Here is a 22,857-nt window from a genome sequence, read left to right on the forward strand (position 1 = left end):
TTGTCCAACAGAGAACCTCCCTACCAGGGAATTTCTCTCTTCACCAAGGTGAAGCCTCTGCTCCCTTCAGATTTGGAGACAAAGGGATGGAGAAAGTAGAATACCCTCCTCTCTCCCACAATACTAAGATTTTCATAAAAACCACTGCTCAGCATCCTACGGGCTCGTGGGCTTCTGGCCTGAAAGGGGAGGTAACCAGCATTTGAAAATCTACTTCCTGAAAACTAAGCCATGAATCACCTGGGTGCCTGCCCAGCTCTGCCAGGAACCAGCTGGAACACGTTGGGAAGTTGAGGGAGCCACCGGTAAAAGAAGCTCTGTAATTAGTGGTCTTTCAGCGCCTCTGTTAGTCCTCTGATTGCCCCTAGGTAACTATTCATTTTAAGATTAAGCTTGGTGTTTGGAGCCAGAGATCAATGCAGGTGATCTGAGAGGTTGTTTTGTTTATAGTTCTGAAGCCACAATTATAGTACTTTTATAAGAAGCAGAAAGGATTGCTGATTTTCTACCATGAGGCTTTTTTTGAGTACAGTTGTATAAGCTCAAGATGCTTATTTTCCTGGAGGAACATGAGTAGATCCTAGGAGTAGGGGAGATAACCCAAGAATGCAAGCCCTCTGGCCTTAGTTTCTCCTTCAGAGAAAGGGATTACAGAGCTGGAAGGGGTCAGTGCAGTGCTCACATTCTATAGTGAGGAAATGATTAGAGATGGAGAATGATTCTGCCCCTCACACAAGAGCTAATGGCACAACTAGCACAGTGCATTCTTATATCAGAGACTTAGTACTCCTTGGCTGACTACTGAATGTTGTTCCCCATTGGAAAACCGGAAATTAATAATAATAATAATAGTATTGAAAATGGTAATGGCATCTAACATATCCAAACATTTTCCAATAAATATTATCTTATTTGATCCTTACAGCAACCCTGGGAGAGAGATGCTGTTGTTATTCCCATTCCACAGATGAGGAAACTGAGGCACCCCAAGGTTAAATGACTTGCCTGTGGTCACATAGCTATTAAGTGTCTAATGCTGGATTTGAGCTTGGGTCTTCCTGACTCCTGAGCCAGAACTGGGTGCCCAGCTGCCCCTGGACATCTAAGATATTCCTTAGATTGACCAGCCTTAAGAGCAGGATGACTTTGTCTTACTTAAGGAAGCAGCTTTAACGGACCAGGGTGGGATTGTGTTGAATCAAAATGTCTCCTTAATGATGACTGGCTTTGATTTACCCCTTATTAATCATTTGAGTCCCACAGCAGCCCCATGTGGTAGGTGATAGAGACAATGTCCAGATGAGGAAGCTAAGTCTCCAAGAGCTGGGTCCCCTCCCTGTGAGGGGAGCACTTCCTCCTCCTGCGCCTTGGGAACATGGGAAGTAGCAGCACCCACTGTGGGAAGGGGCCAGGCGGGGCCTTCACAAAGTTGTTTTCCTGATTTCTAGGTGCCCACAGATGGCTCCCCTAATTAATCAATTCTTGTGGCTCCCTGGTATCTCTTGGACCAAGCGTAAATATGAATGTCTCTATCATTTAAAACTCTTCATGGCCTGCCCCAGGCTTCTGATGCATCACTCCCATTCATACATGCTACAGTTGGGCCAGATTGGCCTCCTGACAGTTCTTGCCATTGATCCTGTGTCCCTCATCTCTGTGCCTTTATGTAGATTATAGAGAGGCCTAGAACATAGTCCCTCCTCAGCCCTGCCTAGAAGAATTCCTAATTCCCTTCTAGTCACATTTATCAACATCACTTTACTAAGCACCAGAAATTCAAAAGTGAAAGTAGTCCCTGCCTCAGAGAACTTCCATTCTGTCCTGTAAATAATTAGGAACATAAAAGATACAAAGTAGACGAAACTAATCTGAAAATTTAAACAGCTAGGTGGCATGGTGGATCGAGTGCAGGACTTAGAGGTACAAGAGATCTGAATTCCAATCCTGTCTTAAAAATTTATTTACTATGTGAGCCCCCATTCAAGTCATTCAATCTCTGCCTCAATTTCCTCTCCCATCAATGAGGATAATAGTAATACCTATATCACAGAATCATGTGTGTCAAGTGAGTTAACATATGTAAAAGCTCTTTGCAAACCTTGAAGAACTTTATAAATGCTTATTTGTATCTTATTTGGATACATGTTTATTTCAGTGTTTCTTCCAAGTAGACTGAAAATTTCTTCAGAACAGTCAATGGCTCACTTTTCTCTGTGTATTCCTGCTTATATGTAATCATATGTGGTAGGTAACTTATTATGTGTGTGTGTGTATACATTCCATATCAGTATTTGTTGATTAATTGGGGAAGCCTGAGGAGAACCCATAAGAGCAGGGGCATAGCTAGGAATAGAGAAACCCTCTGTCAAATCTCTTTTGGCCATCACTAATTATGCAACCAACAAGAGCTCCGGCCCTCTCTGCAAGTCACCTCTCGGGCAGTCTCTCCATCTGTGGGAAGAGACAGAGGAGACCACCAGCTGGCAGGGCTCCCTCCCTTGCTGGGTCTTGCTCTCCTGAGCCACAAGCAGAGACCCCAGCATGTCAGGTATTTGCCAGTGGGTAACCCTTGCAACACTCTGAAGGGTTTCACTGCAACCAAGTGTTTTGAGGACTTGAGAGGCTTCTGATGATCTTTTGCTAAAGGCCATGGAGAGAGCTCATACTCCAGCCCTGAATGAAGCTTGGTCTCCCCAAGGCTCAAAAGTAATGTTTGGGCTATACCTGCACTAAAGGACATGAAGGCCAGTTCCCTGGCACCTCTTATAGCTTCCCTTTGACCCACTGGGGGATGGGGGAATTGAGGGGCGGGGGTGAGGTGGTTTGCGACAAAACCCTCAGACTCTTCTGTATGTCCTGTGATCTTTCACAGCCTTGGAATGAGGCAAAGTCAGAGCTTTGAGCCTTTTGAGTATTTGACCAAATCAGAAACTGCCCAGAGTTTTAGTCAGGTCAAAGAGGCAGAGTTTGGTCAGCCAGGGGTGTTTCCTCTGCTTGGTGTATTCCTGGACTGAATTGGGGGGAGGGGGATGTAGGTGTGAAAAGGCAGCTTAATAGAGGGTTATATGACAGAAAACTAAAACTATTCTGCGTCATGGCCTTGAGGAGAGAATGGAAGATGTAGAGTCAAGAGATCTTGAGTTCTGATCCTGCCTCAGACTTCTTTCTGGTGGAATGACCACTGTAACCCTCAGCCTCCAAGCAGCAGTTTCTTTATCCCTCATATGATTAGGTTAGTAGGGGAGATTTGTCTGGGGTGGGAGGAAGGGGGCTTTGGGGGAAGGGAACCTCTGGACCCGTGATTTCCTTGGTAGAGATTTAACTCTTAGGGAGTGACGACACCCTGAGTTATTCAGCCACTAGGTGGCACCACAGAGTACTGGGCCTGGAGTCAGAAAGACCTTAGCTAGTCACCCCTGCCTCAGTTTACCTCAGCTGCGAAATAGGGATGATAACAGTACCTGCCTCCCAGGACTGGTGAGGATGGAGTGAGAATGATTGGAGAGTGCTTGGCACAGGCCGGGGCAGGTCCCTCCCCAGGTCACACAGCCACCCTGTGGGAGAAGAGGCTCACTCCATTTTCCCAGCTCACAGGCTTACTCTCTGTCCACTGTCCTTGCTGCCTCTCTCACAAAAGAGATTATGGATATGAAGACATGCTTTTTAAAAAGTATTTGTGACCTCTGGTGATCCTGTCTCTTTCCTCTCCAAAAACCAGAGCAACAGTAAATCATTTGAGATTGTCAAATAAAAGATGCCAGATAGCACAACTAGTAATTCATCGAATTACAGAAGGCCATTTTTCACAGCAGCTCAGTTGGACAATACCCACTCTAAACCCCAGCCTGAGGGATACCCTCCTCATCTCCCCGCCTCAGAAGGCTTTTTCTTCTGCCCGTCTTTGTCTGCCTTAATGCTGAGCAGCATCACAGGTGTGTGGTCTCAGCTTCCATAGAGCCATTGTGGCTTATCTAGCACCAGATCTCTCTGCGGAAGGCCATTTGGCATCTGACCAAGTTGTCTGGTGCCATGGGGGTTTTGGACTCACAATCCTTGGGAAGGGGCTGAGGTCTAGTTTACCTGTGTACAGGAGACTCCCCTTTGTGTTTTGTTGAAGGCACTTGTCTCTTGGGTGGGTTTTAAAAAGAGTCAGCGGGGACATTGTCAGTAGTTGGTTCACTGTAGGTCTAACTGCAGATGTGGCCATCCTCTCCTCCCCTCAGCCCGGTGGTATCCTTGACAATGCTGGCAGTTTCTGTGGTATCAATGACATTCCTTAGGGGTCAGGCCTGGGCAGCAATCCCTGGGAAGCTTGGGAAAGACAGGAGAGACAAAACACTTCCATGGCCTTGACATGTCTTCTTTCTGCCCCCTGTTGGCAAGTGTTGGGATTTCACCCCAGTTCTTCAGTAAGCAGCAGCATGGCATGGTGGAGAGAGCCAGGAGGGTTCTGTTACACTCTGAGAAGGGGTCATCAGATTACCAAAAGAGTCCGTAACACACAAAGCTAAGAACCCTGATCTAGTCTAACCTCTTTATTTTATTTTTTCAATAAACAAAAAGCTATTTTCTCTTCTTCCTTTCTATTGGGGAAAAAATGAAAATAACCTTTGTGACAAATATACATAGACAAGCAAAACAAACTCACTCATCGGCCGTGTTCAAAAATGTATGTCTCCTAAATTTGATGTCCATCACCTCTGTCAAGACAAGGTCAGCATCCTTCATCATGTGTCCTGACTAATGTTTCATCTGTGCTTTACATTGACCAAAGTTCTTACATCTTTCAAAGCTGGTGTTGTATAAATTATTCTCCTTATTCTACTCACTTCATTCTATCAGTCCTTCCCAGGTTTCACTGAAAACATCCCCTTAATCATTGCTTACACCACAGTAATAGTTCATCACATTCATATACTATCATTTGTTTAGCTATTCCCCAGTAGAGGAGAGCCTTCAGTTTCCCATTCTTTGCTAGCACAAAAAGAGCTGCTATAAATATTTTTTCATCAGTGTGCTTTTCTTCTCTATGAATCTTAGTAGTAATATTACTGTCAACTTCCTCATTTTATAGATGAAGAAACTGAGGCCTAGAGAGATTGTCTTGTTCCGTGTCAAATAGTGTCATATTTGGGATTTGAACCCTGACTGCAAAACTAGGACTCTTTCTACAGTACCACCTTGCCAGAAAGATGAGTTCAAATCCCACCTCAGCCAATTACTAGCTGAACTTAGACAAATCAAGCTCTGAACCTAAAGTTACTTTTCTGTAAACCAAACCTGCTGAATGGCACCTGCTTCACTGGGTGTTTGGGAAAAGTATGTTAGCCCTCTCTGGGCCATCATTTCCTAGGCTCTGTCATTAAGTCTTGTACCACTCCTTAACTTGCTCAGCTCTCCTTCTTTATGCCGCTGACCTAGAGCAGAGGCTGCAAAGTGACCCTCCTGAATTGTTGAAGTAATATCAGTTATGTTTTGTACCTCACAAGTGACACCATTTGTGTTTTGTATTGAGAAACAGTGAAAGGTAGTTTTGGGTCAAAGATTTTTGTATCTTTGGAAGCCATCCAACCTTCTCTTTTTTCAGATGAGAAAAGAGGTCCATAGAGGAGAAGGGACTTGCTCAGGGCAACTTAGGTGCTCGGCAGAGCTAGGATTTAAATTCAGCTCCTGTGACCACAAGTCTAGCCTTTATCATGGACAACATTGCCTCCATGAGTCTTGTGCTCTCACTATATGGCCAGACATGTCAAACTCTAGGAATCAAAAAATGGACCGTGTGCATGTGTGTATTATACATGTGTATCTATAACTTTTTTTTTCACTCTCCACACACATATGCATCCTCCCAGTCACCAAAGGGAGCTTCCTGAAGCACATGCCTGGCCCATCCTAGCCACTCCCAAGCTTCAGTGACTCCCTCCTTCTACCTCCAGGATCAGACAACTCCTCTGTAGGTTGTACTCCCTTCAGAGTATTGTGGAGTCCCTCTCCATGGGCCTATTACATGCCACCTCCCAGCTCTTCACCATGCCTGGAATCCTCTCCTTGCTGGACCTAGACTCTTCATGAGCTCAAATCTGGCCTCAGACACTAACCAGCTTGGACGCTCTGGGCAAGTCACTTATCCCTCTTTACCTGAGTTTCCTCATCTGTAAAATGAACTAGAGAATGAAGCACCAAATCATTCCATGAGGTCTGCCAAGTAATGCTCTAAAGGGGTCAGGAAATGGCTCAGCAACAGCCCCTGCTAATTCTTTCTTGAGATTCCCTTCCATCAACACTGCCAGTCCCACCACTGGCAGTCTCATGTCTTCACAAGGGAAGGGAAGGAAGGGAGCATTTCAGCACCCCCTTTGTGCAGGCAGTCTGCCATTGTTCACAAACACTACCCCATTTGATCTGACACATGACCTGAGGAGGGAAGGAGGCACTATTGGTAATCTCCATTTTACAGGTGAGAACGAGGCAGTAGAGGTTAGATGACTTATCCAGGTCCTGAAGCGAGGCCAGATTCTGAGTCAGGCCTTCCTAGCTCGAGTCCACTGTGCTCCCCACTCCACCACTTCACTGTCCCATTAGAAGGGAAACTCCTGGAGGGAAGGAGTGGGTCTGGTCACAGCAATCACAGTACTTCATAAAAGTGCAATGATGAGGAATGCTGTCTCACACAGTTAAGCCACAACAACAAATCCACAAAGCAAAGCCCAAGTCAAAGTCCACTGACTAGATCAGAGCTCTTGGGGACAGGGGTCATTGTGCTCCCAGTGCCGGGTAGGTATGTCATAGATGCTTTATAATTGCTTGTTGAATAGGCCAGATTTCTTTTCAATAGAGTCAGCTAGGCACAGCCCAGCATGTCCTAAGGGATCAACTTGATTCCTGCTTAGCTCAATCCCACTACTGGCAGTCTCTCCTGGCACAGCAGGATGGCAGATTCAATCAATAAGTATTTCTGAAAACCCTGCCCTCAAGGAACTTACATTCTCTTGAAGAAAAACCACATGAGACATGTAAATCAGCACAGAAGGCTTCATATAAATGATGCCTGTGGAGCTGACTCAAAAGCGTCTTCAGGGGTAACACATGGGAGATGGGACCTTATTGCAAGGAATAGCAGGAAGGCCAGTGCCTGGGACCTCGAGTCTAAATAGGGAGAGTAGAACCAGATGGTGAAGATTTGGTTTGTTTTAAATGTGGAGTTTGCATTTTATCCCAGAAGTAGCCTTCTGATAGCTGACCATGCCCTCAGTCTGTCAACTCTCAGTATGAAAATACTGATTTGGTCCTTGCACCAACCCTGGTGGAGAAATAGAGCAGATATTATCCCCATTTTACAAATGAATGAAAGGAAAGGGAACGATTTGCCCTGGCCCAGAATAGTGTTAGGTAGGTTGGGTCCCAATTACCAATCTCTTGATTCCAAGACAACAACACCTGCCATTCTTTGCATCCCAGGAATGTCCAGAGAATTTTCCCTTCATGGAATCTCCCCTGGGGAGCCAGTTTGAGTGAAAGGTGCTCAGTCCAAGCTTGGAGGTACTAATGCAAGTTTGGTTTTGTATTTAGACTGAAGAATCTTGAGCTAAAGCCTCTAGGCAGATCCGACATCCGGTTGAAGATCCTGGCGGCCCCTGTCAATCCAGCTGACATAAATATGATCCAAGGTAACCTTGGCCTTTGGTTTATGTTAACTGGCAGCTCACCTACAAACCAGCTCATTTATTTCATTTCTTTGGCTGGGGTGGAAGAAGTGTTTCTATGCTGGGCAACAGCTGATGTCAGCAGCTGAGTTGCTGATTTGGGCCTTTAATCCCTGCTTGTGGGACAAGCTGAGGCTGGTGGCTCTCTTGGGCTCAAGGCTCAAATCAATCAAGTGCCCACCTTAAGTCAGGCTGCCTAAGGTGGACAAATTCACCCGGGTCTGAAATGGAGCAGCTTAGGTTTCCATGCCAGTCAGCAGTGGAATTAAGGATCAAGATGGGGAAATGACAGCTCATGGGGCAACTAAGTGGTACAGTGGATAGAGCACTGGCCCTGGAGTCAGGAGTACCTGAGACCTTGGGCAAGTCACTTAATCCCATTGCCTTTCAAAAAAAAAAGAAGGTTGATTGGAAATGACAGTTCTTTTTAAAAGGTAGTTATGTTATATATGGTCACAGTCTGGGAGCCTTGGACTCATGGAAGCGTCAGTTATTCCAAGGGTCTGCAAATTCACAGAGAAACCAAGAATGGTTATCTTTATTTCACCAAGGCTGAAACCATCCATCTCAGGCTGGCTAATAAGCAGTCATACCTATGGACTCCAGAAATACAGGCTCCAAATAGGTAGTGTTTTAAACTGTATGCAGATGATGTAATTATTTAATAAACTACAGATCCCCTGAAAAGGGATGGGCGAGAAAGAAAGAAGCCTTCATATAGTGCCTACTGTGTGCAGTCACTATGCCGACCTCTTTACAAATGTGATCTCTTGATCCTCAACAACTATCCCGGGAGGTAGGTAGTGATTGTTAGCCCCATTTTACAGTTGAGGAAATTGAGGCAGAGGTTAAGTGACTTGCCCAGGGTTACAAAGATAGTAAGTGTTTGAAGCCATATATTAACTCAAAAAAGTATCATTGAATTCATAGTTTTTTGTCCTAATTCATTTTCTCTGTCAGTATTAAAAATATAAGTGGTTTATGTGGGGGCCTGTGATCTTTTTTGATATTCAAAAGGTTCCTCATACTGGAAGTGGTTGGGAATTACTAAGTTGACATGTCAAGTCTCTGAATAGAGGAAAAAGCACTAGGACACAAGGAAAGGAGTGCTTGCCCCCAAGTTAGAGGACCTGCCTCATTTTTCTCATCTGTAAAAGGATGGCACCTGTGGTCCATTCCAGCCTAATGCTGGAATCCATGCCAGTTTCCCTATTTGAAAGTTTGAGTTAAAGGGAGAGAAACACTGAGATTCCTTTGGTGATAGTCTGTGTCTCTTTCTACTCCAGGGACATACGCCATCCTTCCCAAGCTGCCTGCAGTCGGAGGGAATGAAGGGGTCGGCCAGGTGCTAGAAGTAGGCAGTGCAGTGACGACAGTAAAACCTGGGGACTGGGTGATCCCAGCCGATGCCGGCCTTGGTGAGTTCTTCCAGGGCCCTGCTGGGTCAGACCTGAGGTCTTTTCTTCCATGGGGCAGACTTGGAGCATGTGTATTCATTCCAGCTATCATTAACTTTCTTCAACAAATATTTGCCATGTACCTACTGCTCTGGGAAATTCTGATGTTCCTTTAATGAGTCCAAACTTCCTCTGAAACAAAGACCTTCTTTTGAACATGAATATTCTTTCAGGGATGATGTAGGGATGTGGGGTCCTTGAATCCCTGTAATTTCAGAAGAAGGGAAGCTGACAGTCACCTAGAGATCTACACATGACCATGGAATGATGAAGGACTGGCATCAAGGATGCCCTTGAAGGGAAAAAAAAACAGAGAGATGGATCTTCCATGAGGCACAAGTTAAGACTAAGTGACATTCACATAATGTCCAGAGAATGTCAGGGAATGCTCTTTTTGGGCAAGCTCAACAAAAAGGGCAGCTTAAAGTCTCAAAGGACGGCCTAGCTTGGATGGATGGCAGTCTGCAACTTTATAGGGAATTCCCACGTCTGCGAGCTTATAGGTCCACCAAAACAGGGCCATGAAATTGTTGGATCTTTAATATCTTGATAACTATTTCCATGAACTGGATTTCCTTGGTAATTCAATGTATTTTATTCATCCTAATTGATCCTATGCATTTAAAAGACGATTCTGATCAGAAACTCATAGACCCACAAGAGGCTCTAAGAAACCCTATACCTGGCCTATCTGTGCACAAGACCCTGTCCTAGGACTGGAGGGGATGCAGAGATCAGATGTGATCCTGGGTCTGCAGGAGGAGGCTAATCATCGCTCGAGGAAACCTTAAAATCAGCTGGCCAGTGCATTGATTAAACACCTGCCTTGTGCCAGACCCTGTGCTGAGGGCTGAGGATAGAAAAAAGGCAAAAATAGCCCCTCCTCCCCCTCAAGGTGCTCACAATGTAATGGGTGAGACAACATGTAAACAACCATGTACACACACACACACACAACAGACAGGATTACTAAGCACAGAGAAGGCACCAAGGAGGAAACTGCATCTGAGGAGGAGGGAAGTGCTATTCCCAGGCTAACACAGCTAGTGAGCATCCAGGCTGAGCAGTCACTGCTTGGCTTGGTGAGTCCTCTTGTGTCTTAGCTCTCATCCCCTGGCTGGTCCACTCCCAGGTCCCTGTTGAATGGGGTGGGCTCTGTTTCCCAGTTTTCTCTCCCATCCCACCCTGACTCCAGCAAGCCCACAAGAAAGCCCTTTGGAGGTTTTCAGGCCCTCCTGACAAAGGGAAACTGATGAGGATTAACAAAAAATGAGCAATGAGGAAGTTGGAACTTTACGAGAAATCTTTCCCAGTCTGTGGGAGCAGCTGTTTGCTTTCTCTAGACCCTTGGCACCATGCCCCTCGTCTCTGAATCCCTGTTTCCTCTTAGATAGCAAAGTGCTTGGACTGAATGATCTTCATGATCTCATCTAAAGTCCAATGATTCTCTTCCTCAGAATACAAACAGTGCAGTCCTGGTCATAGCTGTAGAGCTGGAAGAAATCCTGGAGGTCACTGTGTCCAGTTGAGAAAGATTGACACACCAGTGAGATTAAAGGACTCACCGCAAATCCCACATCTTAGTACCCCCACTCCTTTCGTTGAATTCTCTTTCTTAGCTCTTTTTTTCAGCCCCTCAAGCTTTAATTAGTATTGGTATTATCTCCTGTTTATTTTTTTGTTGAGATTTAGACTAAAAAGTTATCTTGAGGCTCTTTTATAATTTAGAGATCTGAAAACTTGTACAAATCTATAAAATGATAGTGTTTAATTATTATTTATTATCATTATTATTATTATTTCAGTTTTGGTGTTCATTTATCTCCCCCTTCTGCATTTCTGTTCCCCCCTCACCCACAAGTCTTATTGTACCTACTCAGAGAACTCAGGCCTGGTGCCTTCATCTGTCCAAAAATCCTATGGGTTTTATTTGATACACTTCAAAACCTTATTCTGAGGAGGTGTGCAGGTTTTGCTGCATTGCCAAAGGAGTCTGTGACTAAAAAAAAAAGGTTCAGAAGCTTTGTTCCTTTTTCCTAATGCTTTACTAGGGAAGTCTGTCCTTGGCTCACTCCTTGATATGACAAAGCATCAGGACCTTCTTTCTGGAAAAGCCCTGGGGGATTAGAATGAAGTGTCTCTGACTTCATTGTTCTTGGATTTGTTTCTCATGCCCCTGAAAACCCTGTCCTGGGATAGACAAACTTCCAAAATGAGGACATCCCCTGAAGTGCTTCTGGCTCTTTATTTCCCCACCCTTAGACTCTTATTAGTTACCTACTTAATAAGGGATGGGGGTTTCAAAAAGAGGCAAAAGACAGCCCCTGCCCTCCAGGCACTTACTATCTAATGGAGGCGAGGCCATGCAAACAAATCTATAAAGTGCAAGCTATATACAGGGTTAAGTTTTGGTCTGTCAGTTTTCAATCACTGAAAATTGTTCAACTTTTCATGACCCATTTGTGGATTTCTTTTTTTTTTTCTTTTTTCTCTTTGGCTTTTTTTTGTTTTGTTTTTTGTTTTTGGAGGGCAATGGGGTTAAGTGACTTGCCCAAGGCCACACAGCTAGGTAATTATCAAGTGTCTGAGGTCAGATTTGAACTCAGGTACTCCTGATTCTAGGGACCATGCTCTATCCACTGCGCCACCTAGCCGCCCTGCATTTGTAGATTTCTTGACAAAGATACTGGAGTAGTTGGCCATTTTCTTCTCCAGTTCATTTTACAGATAAGGAAACTGAGGCAGACAGGATTAAGTGACTTGCTCAGAGTCATACAACTAGCCAGTGTCAGGCTGGATTTGACCTCAGGAAGTAAGAGAGGGAAGGCACTGGAATTAAGAGGGGTTGGGGAAAGACTTCCTACAGAGAGTAGGCTTTTACTTGAAATTTCAAGGAATTCAGGGAGGTCAGTAGTCAGAAGGGAGGAGGGAGAATATTCCAGGCCTGGAGGTAGCATGGTATATGTGGAATAATCAGGAGTCCAGCATCACTGGATCACAGAGTACATGGAGGGAAGTAAGGTGTAAGAAGACTGGAATAAGAGGCGGGGGACAGGTTTTGAGGGAGCCTCTGGAGTTTATTGCAGCTTATTGGTGGGCCTCAGTGCTTACTGCCCGCTTCCCACAGCACAGCAGCCAGAACCATCAGAGATCTAGCAGCTGAATGAAGGTTCTGGGGCTAGATCAAGTGCCCCTCTCCTCCCCTCCCTATCAGCTGCCTGAGGAAGTAGGCTCTTAGAAGCAGCTGACCACCCCAGTCTTGGGTGAGCAGGGGATACTTCTGCTTCTGGAGAATCAGAACTGGAAGCTCAAGGTAGAGGAGAGGAGGGGCCAATTCTGTTCCCAGAACAGGCTGGGAAGTCACATTCTCCAGCTCTGGGCCAGACAGCGAGGGTGACTTTGGACTTTGTTCTTAGTGTCTGGAATGGAACAGAGACCCCCCCATTTCCCTTTCCACTCACTTTCTTCTTCTAGCCCCCAGTGGAGTGGCAGGGACTGCCAAGCTTTTGTGGCCTAACCTGGGTTGAAGTTAGAGGGAGATAGACAGCAGACCCTTTGAAGATTAGGGCTTCCACATTCTACAATGCTTGCCGGAGACACTGCTCATTGGGACCTCTCAATTATTTCTCTTTCCTGGAATAGTTGTATAACCAAAGCATTTGTGCCATTCTGTTGTGGCATGCAAAGATCAATGGTCTAAGAGCAGATCTGGCTACTCCTGACTGCCTGCGGTGTGACCTTAGACTGGTCACTGCCCTTTTCTGGAGTCTCAGCTTCCTCATAAATCACACAAGGAGTTGGAGTAAACAGTCTCTACATCTAATTTCACTTTTGTAGGGTTTTTTTTTTTGTTGTGCTTTTAACTTTGGGGGATTTTTTTGGGCAGTGACTTGTAATTTCATAGATTTAGGGAACTTCCAGTGAAGAAACTCCTTCAGTCAGCTAACAAACAAAAAAAACTTTTTTTCAAAATTTTGGTTTTTTCCAATTACATGTAGAGATAGTTTTCAGTAGTCATTTTCTGTAAGATTTTGAGTTCTATATTTTTCTCTCCCCTTCCTTCTCCCCTCCCCATGACAGCAAGTATATAAATTACACATGTACAATCATGTTAAACATATTTCCATATTAGTCATCTTATGAAAGAAGAATCAATAAGGGAAAAACCACAAGAAAGAAAAAAACATAAAACTAATTTTAAAAAGTGAAAGTAGTGTGCTTTGGTTTGTATTCAGACTCCATAGTTCTTTCTTTGAATGTAGATGACATTTTCCATTACAAGTCTTTTGGAATTGTCCTTGATCACTGAACTACTGAGAAGAATGAAGCCTGTCATAATTGATGGTCACACATTGTTACTGTTAATGTGTTCAGTGTTTTCCTGGTTCTGCTCACTTCACTCAACATTAGTCCAGGTTTTTCCGAAATCCACCTGCTTATGATTTCTTACAGAACAATAGTATTCCATCACAGTCATATACTATATTTTGGTCAGCTATTTCCCAATCAATGGCATCCCTCAATTCCAGTTCTTTGTCAACACAAAAAGAATTGCCATAAATATTTTTGTACATGTAGGTCTTTTCCTCATGTGTGATCTCTTTGGGATACAGACCCAGTACTGGTATCACTGGGTGAAAAATCATTTTTAAGAGCTTCCTGTTATTGTTGTCTTCGTGACCCCATTTGGGGTTTTCTTAGCAAAGACGCTGGAGTGGTTTGCCATTCCCTTCTCCAGATCATTTTACAGATGAGGAAACTGAGGCAAAAAAGGTTCAGTGACTTGCTCAGTATCACACAGCTAGTGAGTGTCAGAGGGTCGGTGGGAACTCAAATCTTCCTGATTCTAGGTCACTCTCTCCACTGTGCCACCTAGCTGCCCCTTCTTGGCACTTAATAAGCCCTTTCAAGGGGCATCTTAGTGACACAGCAAGTAGAGCACCAGACCTGATGACAGGAAAACTCCTTCCTGAGTTTAAATCCAGCTTCAAGACACTCACTAGCTGTATGACACTGAGAAAGTCACTGAACCCTATTTGCCTCAGTTTTCTCATCAGTTAAATGAGCTGGAGAAGGGAATAGCAAACCACTATAGTATCTATGCCAGGAAAAGCCCCAATAAAGTCATGGAGTCAGATGTGACTGAAAAAAAACTGAACAGTAACAACAAAAGGGGCTACGTATCTTTTTAAGTGCTTGAGATAAAAATAACAAAAGCAAATCTGATCTCTGATTTCTAAGAGATTGCATTCTACCCAAGGAGAAAAATACATAGGAGAGAATTTTGGCTAAGGGATATTTCAAGGAAAGTTATAAGCATAGTGAGGTGGACCATCAGGAGTAAATGGACACATTGACCTATCCAGGGATGGTGGTGGGGTTGACTTGATAAGTTCTTGGTTCCTAAATGAAATTGAAAGGAGGTTTGGGGGGAAAGGCAGAAGAATGGTTGTTGGTGCTGCAGAACCAGCCCAGAGGGATGAAATGAGACCCAGTGTTTCCAGGGCTTTCCTTGGGTAGTGTCCAGGAGAGGCGATCTCCAATCAGCAGGCTCTTCATGTGTGTATGTGCCAGGTGACTCTGCACCAAGCACCACTGCACAAGCAGAGAAGAGTCCTGCCCCCTAGAGCTTGTATCCAAGGACCACTGCATGTGGCACTATGGATGTCCAGTCTAGACCCATACAGGTGGCTGCTATCAATTCCCCAGGAAAGCAGGAGGGGAGGACTGGGCACAGGGTCAGCAAAACCCAGCCTGTGGATTGCCAGGTCAGTGTGGGATAGAAGTCCACCTCAGTCACAGGCCATCTCCCTCAGCAACTTGCTCATGGGGGTTGCAAGGATCAAAAACACATGGCTGACCTTAGAGCACAATAGCAATAGTGGCTGGCTATCAGCCTTAGAGAACTGACTTTGACACACTTTCACAGGATGCTTTTATCTCAATATTCAAAACAACCCTGTGAAGTTGAGGCTTTTTTATCCTTCATTTTGTTGATGAGGACACTGTGAGTAAAAAAAAAAAAAGTTAAATCACACACATTAAAAGGATTCAAATTCAGCCTGGTTGTGTCAGAGACAGGGCTTGAATCCCAGAGACAACCCCCTCTCCTTTGTGCTCAATGACTTCGAATATTGTAATGGCCTGGCTGAGCACTTAAGTCAACAGGCATTTATTAGGCCCCTCTTGTATGTCAAGCTCTACACCAGCCTGCTCTGAGGTGGGTGGCAGAGGAGTGGAGAGTCACTTCTCTTTCCTTGGCCCCCAGCACCGAAAAAGAGGCAGCTATTCTACACCCATTGTGGACCTTTAAGGACCTCAGATTTGTCATTGGTTCCAGACCCTTGCTGATCAGAGTAAGAATCTGAGAGATGAAGGGTTTGCAGAGGGCAGGGACTGAGCTTCAGGCCTTTGGGAACAACCCAGCTTCTTTGGTGTGAAGACACTGACCTTCTTTGACCCCAGGAACCTGGCAGACTGAAGCTGTAATCAGTGAAGAAGTCCTGGTCGGGGTCCCAAGCGACATTCCCCTGCTTTGTGCAGCTACCCTGGGTGTGAACCCCTGCACTGCCTACAGGATGCTGTTGGACTTCGAGAAGCTGCAACCAGGTAAGGGACTGAAGGGGAGATTCTACAGTCTGATCCAGGAGCCCCTGGGGATCTGAGAGGAGTGCAGGCACAACAGAATGATCTCAGCCTGTGGGCCAGAGAGAACACTGACAGCCCCCTCTGAAGGAGAGCCCCTGCTTGCCTCTCTAACACTGAGTCTGGGGGAGGTCAGGTGAAGCTAATTTTTGTTCAAGTGGGAGAATTCTCCGGATGGCAGCAGTGTGACTTCCTGGACTCCTCCCTCTCTCCCATGCCATGGCCTCTCCTCACAGAGCCACCTTCCAGGAGCCTCCTACTGGTTGTCTATCCCTTAGCTCCCCGTCAGTTCATCCTCTGCACAATTGTCAGTGATAGTCCTAAAACAGCAGTCTGACCATGTCAATCCCCTACTCTAAATTCCAACTGCTTCCTCTTAACTCTAGAGTTAGAAATTCCCCTACTTAACATGTAAACCTCTTCACAACACAACCAACTCACCAGCTTGCTTCTTATTTAATTACACAGGACTCCCCCTCCCTGCCCTGCAGCAGGCTGTCCTGCTGTTTCTCACTCTTCAGAAGCTCACTTTCCATCTCCTTGCTCTTCTCCCCCAGCTGTTCACTATGCCTCAAATTCACTCCCTTCTCACCTCCTCCTCTTAGAACCCGTTGATTGAAGAGTAGCTCAAGGGTTGCCTTGTCCATGAGACTTCTTGATCTCCCTCCCCAACCACTGGTGCCAACTCCACTAAAATTCCCCTTAGTTAATTCATAGAGATCTTGTATAGATTTCTGTGCATATGCACATGTATTTGTACCTGTTCATATTTCTATATGTACATGTTGTCTCCCCAAGAGCCTGAACTCTGAGTCAGAAGTGAAGCAAGGACTGTTTCGTGTCTGCCTCTGTAGTCCTGGTGTCTTGTGCAGACTTTGGCTTAAAGTCAATGCTTAAAAATGGTAAATGATTGTTTGGTTAAATCATCTTAGAGAAGAATAAACCAGGGGCCTGGGTAGATACTACCTGGTGCACAGTTGTAAGTTCTTGTCTGGGTTTTGCCTGGGATCATGTCTTTATTGGTTGCCAGGGAAGCTGCCTGATAATCTGCTGTTTGTCTGAATATTTGTTCTTGGTGTTCTTGTTTTTTGTTTTTCTCTCTCTTGTTTCTAGGGGGCAGAGAGGAATGGGTGAGAGTCAGATCTTATGCTCCTAAACCTTGGGCTTCCTGATTTCCAGGGACTGTGATGCCCCAAAACTTTATCTGTTAGTGACATAAATGGGGGCCATTTCCTAGTCCTCACTATAGTAGGCATAATTTGCCTGAGATAAAGAAAAATTTCTTATATTTAATTTTCAAGTCTTTAATAACCATATCTAAAGATTAGTTGACTTCCCTCATCATATATTAAACTGGCAAAACACAAGGTTACCATCTGAGCCTTTCTTACCATTTATTGACACCACTGAGATTTAGACCAAAAGATTGTCTATTTCCCTTGCTCCTAAAATGATAGAGCAGAAAGACCTTGAAACCTAGAATATCATAATTAAAAGATAGTCAGAACAGAATGTCAGACAGTTAGGTTGCACAGTGGATAGAGCACTGGCCCTGGAGTCAGAAGGAACTGAGGGTTCAAATCTGGCTTCAGACACATAATGATTATCTAGCTCTGTGGCCTTGGGCAAGTCACTTAATCCCATTGCCTTAAGTAAATAAAATTTTTAAAAAAGAACAAAATGTTAGAACTGGGAAGGAGCTTAGAACTTAAACTCTCAGCTAGGAGGGCTCTTAGAACATAGACCATTAGCATCTAAAGGGGCTCTTATCATGTAGAAACTAGAAAAGTCCTCAGGAGATCAAATTAGAAGTGAGCTAATGGGCATTTTCTTCAAGCCTCTCATTTTAGAGGATAACATTTAGGCCTTTTAAAGGTAAAATGACTTGTCCTAAGTCACAAAGTAAATTACCACTAAAGCAATCATCATGTAAAATTAAGGCTCAGAACAGTCTCTTAATCTCCACCCTTACCCCCATTTAGCAAGGAGCTCGTTGTCCTCCAAAATATCCTCAGAATAGACAACCCTCAGAAGGATTCTCTAGCTCTTCTCATCAGGAAATACAGACCTTGAACATGACAGGCATCCCTGTCCTTAACCAGAGTAGGTTGAGAGTGACTGTTCTTTTCTCCTGTTTCACAGTGCTTAGGGCAGATCTTTGAATACTCAATAGACAGGACTAGGGGTGGGACACTAGGACCCTGACCCAGAGTTATTCTAGTGGGGAGAAGTCACCATGAAGTATAAGCTCATTACAAGTGAGGAATTCTTTCATTCTTTGTGTCCTATACATGTTGACTGATTGACAGCAATGTTCTTTTAAAGACATTAGGTATGATTTAGATAACAATATGAGACCTACCCTAGCCCTGGGAGCTTGTACCGGGAGGTCCTGGGCTCTTGACTTGTGCTTTTCTTTCCATTTCTATAGGAGACTCCATCATCCAGAATGCAGCCAACAGTGGAGTGGGGCAGGCAGTCATCCAGATTGCTGCAGCCTTGGGCCTGAGAACCATCAATGTGGTCCGAGACAGGTGGGGAGCGGGAGCTAGTCTGTGGCTTATCTGCCTTGTCACCCCATCTTCCATAGGGTCTTTCAGGCTACCCTGGAGGATCTTTCTAAGATATAAAGGTCAGAGTCAAGGCAGCTAGCAGGAGCTGGGAAGATCACCTTTCAGCAGGTTCCTAAGAACCACATTAAAACTGGCTCAGGTAGATTTGAGATCACAGAAACCTCAGTAAAGTACTGGGCCTGATTTTATTTTTCCCCATGCTAGAATCCAAAGAATCAGATTTAAGAGGCAAGTTTATTTGAATGTACAGAGCATCAGAAATTAGGGGGGGGAAAGCTCCCTTTGTTGGATCCTCACTCTTATTTGTTGCTCACATCACATAGGAAGGAACCAGGACTTCTTTTCAAAACAGCAGCAGCTATTTGAGAATGTTGAAATGTTTTGTTCTTTGAGCAAATTGAGTTTCCCAAACACCACATGTCAGGAGAGGGGTTCAGCCCTTCTAGTGGGAGCTCCAAAGCCAGAGGCCACAGCCTTATCCTGCTTCTGATCCTGGCCCTCAGTTTGTTCTGATTTTCCCAGCATCCTTAGGTGGTACTTGCCATAATCTCAGGAGTCCACCCTGGGGGGGAAAGAGAAAATGGGACATGATGGCCAGTGGACCATTCCAATAGAAGGAATAAAGGGAGTAAGATTTAACCAGAACAGCATGAGAAAGGGGATGAGTTGGAGTCATGATCCTTTTGAAGTGAGGTCATTTGTCCCAAGGACTGTAGGGCAAATGGGACCCCAGGCCATCTGGGAAGTCATTGTGAGAACAGCATGTCTCAAGTCATTTGGTTATATTTGGTGCCTAGGCCAGATCTACAGAAGCTGGTGGACAGACTGAAGGGCCTGGGGGCTGAACATGTCTTCACAGAGGAGGAAATGAGAAAACCTGAGATGAAAGACTTCTTCAAGGTACTTGGGATGGGCTGGTATTCTTTAGATCAGATAAACTTGAGAGACTTGGACATAGTAAAGAGGGCCCTGAAGTTGAAGTCCAAAGACCTGGATTCAAGGTCCTTTGAATCTGTTGCCCTTTACCTGGGTGGTCTTGGGCAGACCTGGGCTAACCTCCCCCAGCTGTAAAAGGAAAGGGTTGGACTAGGTCACCTTTGAAGTTCCTTCTCCCTAGAACCATGAACTGATGACTTCACAACTCTGCACCTCAGTTTCTCAATCAGTAAAATGGGGTTAGGGAGAAGGAAGGGGTTAACTAAAACACCTCTGAACTTTTTTCTTTTTTCTTTCTTTTTTTTTCTTTTTCTTTTTTTTTTAGTTTTTGCAAGGCAATGGGGTTAAGTGGCTTGCCCAAGGCCACACAGCTAGGTAGGTAATTATTAAGTGTCTGAGGCCAGATTTGAATTCAGGTACTTCTGACTCCAGGGCCAGTGCTCTATCCACTGCACTACCTAGCTGCCCCTGAACTAGAGGATTCTTGCTACTACTCTATGATATAATGGGGTCTGTGTTTCTTGAAAGTAGCCAATTCCAAATTTGGAGAATTTTCCCAGTTCTCCTCACATGGAGACTTCTCTTCTTCTCTGGAGAAAACATCTCTCCAATCATCAGTTAACAACATATCAACAGAATATATGGACAGAATCCCATAGGCTTTGTGAAAGACTGAAAAGAAAGTGGAAGATAAAATAAAGTAAATATTCACATCAGAGAGCCAGTGCCCTGTAGGAAGAACAGACCACAGCCAGTCTCTTCTCTCTAGAACAATGGAGTGGGGCTAGCCCCAGATTTTCTAAAGCCCCTTCCCTGTCCATTAACATCCTATAGTTCTCTGAACCCATCATCCCTAAAGTCAGTATCCATATCACCTTAGTGAGGCAGTTATGTGGTAAATAACAAGAAAACTCTAGCTCACACTTCTGGAGCACTTTAGTCTTTAAAACAGTGCCTTCCATTTTCTCATTTGAGGATCATCTCATTGGGAATAGACTGTCTTCCATGAACTAGCTTTGCCAAGTTCCCAGGACCTACAGGCTCATCACCAGCTGATGAAATCTTTTGGCCACAGTAATTTATTAAACTCCTAAGGCATAGATGGAAGGGATGGTACATGAGCTGCACCAGTACAGGAAGCAACCTAGTTAGTGAAGTCCTGGAGCTCTGGAAGTATGGAAGCAGTTTTTTTACTGTTTTTCCCCCAGAACCTTTTTTACAAGAGGACCCTTACCACAGCTCCCCTTTCTTTGGTCACTCAGCATTTTCCTGTGGCCTAGTGAGTTCAAGACATTGTACTGGGTCACAATTTTAATCTCATGAATTTTATCGGGGAGAAAGCCTCTAGGCCATGGGTACTTTAGCATTTTGTTGTGGCCCTCTGGGAAGACTAGTGAACCTTTGGGGACCCTTTCTCAGAACTGTTTTCCAATGTAAATGAAAAACAAAATGAAATACATGAGATTGCAAAGGAATGTAGACGGCAAAATATTTTTTTTTGGTTTTTTTAGGCGGCAAAATATTTTTTTGGTTTTTGGTTTTGGTTTTTTTTTTAGGTTTTTGCAAGGCAATGGGGTTAAGTGGCTTGCCTGGCAAAATATTTTTAAAACAATTTTATGGATCTTTGTTCTAGGCCAATCACATGCTAGGTACCAGGATTATAAATTCAATGGATGAAACAACCATTGGCCACAAAGAGTTGACAGTCTAATGGAAAAAACACTGTGTGTATATGTGTGTGTGTGTGTTTGTGTGTTTGTGTGCTAGCACGCACCCCCGGGCATCAAGCAGATGAAAGTCAGTCATCTCAGTTGGAGGCACTAACCACTGGGAGAACAAGGTCTCCCGCAGACTATGGAGTGGGGAGAGTGATCTATGAGAAGACTGGAAAGGTGGGAAGTGCTTTCAGTGCCAAACAGGAGTCTATTTGATCCTGCAGATAACCAGGAGATGATGATAATGGTGATAGGACTTATGAAGTAGATTAGTGACATGGTCAAACCTCCACTTTAGGAAATTGACTTTGGTAGTGGCGGGAAAGAGACTGGAGTAGGGAGAAACTTAGGTGGGGAGGGTCGGGCATTGCAGTCGACCAAGGAAAGGGTGATACACATTTGTACTAGGGCTATGCCTATGTTGGCAGAGCAAACATACCTGAGATAATGTTAAGGTTGAAACTACAAGATTTAACAAAACTTTAGATTGAAATTATATCTGAACTCATGGGAACTTATGAAATCACCAAACAAGATAGAGGGAGAAAAGAGAGGGCCTTGGGAAAAAAACTTCTGGGATACCCATGGGTAGAGAGCATGGCCAGAATGAAAATCTTGCAAAGTTGCCTGAAAGGAGGCCCTCAGGCAGGGAGGAGGAGAACCAGGGTGAGCAACTGGGAGAAAAACAGGTCCAATAATATCAAAGGCTGTATGTAGAGAGGTCTAGGAGAAGGAATGAGACAGAGACAGGTCTTGAGATTAGTCAAATAAGAGAGAATTGATGACTTTAAAGAATAGAGAGAAAATGAGTACAAATTAGTGAAGGTCAAGGTATTTGGGAAGAGGGAGTGATTTTTTTAGCTGCAGCTATGTGACAGAGGGAGTGCTTTCCAAGCAAGAGCTACAATTGGCACAAAGCCTTGGAGATAGGGCATTATGGCCTCTTGGATGGTACGTGAGGAATAACATTCTCTGATGCTGGCAGACTGAGGGGGAGCCAGTTGGTGAAGGGCATGGAGGACTTAAAGCCAAAGAAGGAACAAGCATTGATTAAATCCCTCTGGTGTTCCAGGCACCCCAGCCTTCAGACACTTAGTCTGACCTTCCTGAGCCCTGTCTTTCCCATCTCTAAAATGGAGGTGATCCCTGAAGAACCTACTTTCCTGGGTAATTGAGATTCAAATAAGGCAGTATACGCAAAGTGCTTCACAAATCTTATGAAGGTGCCTTTTTCATTTGGTATTGAGTAGTTTCAGTTGTGTCTTAACTCTTCATGACCCCATTTGAGTTTTCTTGGCAAAGATAGTGGGGCAGTTTGCTATTTCCTGTTCCAACTCATTTTACAGATGAGAAAACTGAAGCAGACAGGGTGAAGTGACTTGTCTAGGGTCACACAGAAAGTCCTCGGCAGCCTGGGTCTCCTATTTCCTGGTCTGGTGTTTTTCATTGTGCTCTGCTGCCTTGAGGTGGGAAGAACAGACTGTGGACACAAACAGACAAGCTACGGAGAAACACTTTCAGGCAGGGGAAGGACAGGGCTGAGATTAGCTCAAGGAGGAGACAGTTCTGGGAGGCAGAGCAGGGGCATTTGTCACTCTTTTCTCACCTCCCCTTTTGAAGATGGCATCTGGGTCCAGTGGTTCCAACATCATTGCAGGGATGGGGAGGGACCAGTACAGGAGAAGCCCTGTTTGGGTTGAGCCCCAAACCCCCAAATAACTGTTGACCCATCCTGTGGGTTCCTTGTTTTTCAGAATTTTCCTCGGCCTCGACTTGCACTCAATTGTGTTGGGGGGAAGAGCTCCACAGAGCTGATACGACATCTGGG

General features: G+C 44.6%; 1 protein-coding gene across 1 annotated transcript in view; it reads left to right on the forward strand.

The window, feature by feature from the left end:
* The window catches only part of MECR (mitochondrial trans-2-enoyl-CoA reductase), a 45,879-nt gene that overhangs the window by 4,524 nt on the left and 18,498 nt on the right, over window positions 1–22,857 (forward strand). The window contains exons 2-7 of the mRNA XM_074217894.1: window positions 7,570–7,667; window positions 8,990–9,121; window positions 15,626–15,769; window positions 18,237–18,339; window positions 19,176–19,278; window positions 22,784–22,857. Coding sequence (XP_074073995.1) covers window positions 7,570–7,667; window positions 8,990–9,121; window positions 15,626–15,769; window positions 18,237–18,339; window positions 19,176–19,278; window positions 22,784–22,857 — 654 coding nt within the window. The remainder of the gene's footprint in view (window positions 1–7,569; window positions 7,668–8,989; window positions 9,122–15,625; window positions 15,770–18,236; window positions 18,340–19,175; window positions 19,279–22,783) is intronic.

This window comes from Macrotis lagotis, chromosome 1, assembly GCF_037893015.1.
Source record: "Macrotis lagotis isolate mMagLag1 chromosome 1, bilby.v1.9.chrom.fasta, whole genome shotgun sequence".
NCBI lineage: Eukaryota > Metazoa > Chordata > Mammalia > Peramelemorphia > Peramelidae > Macrotis > Macrotis lagotis.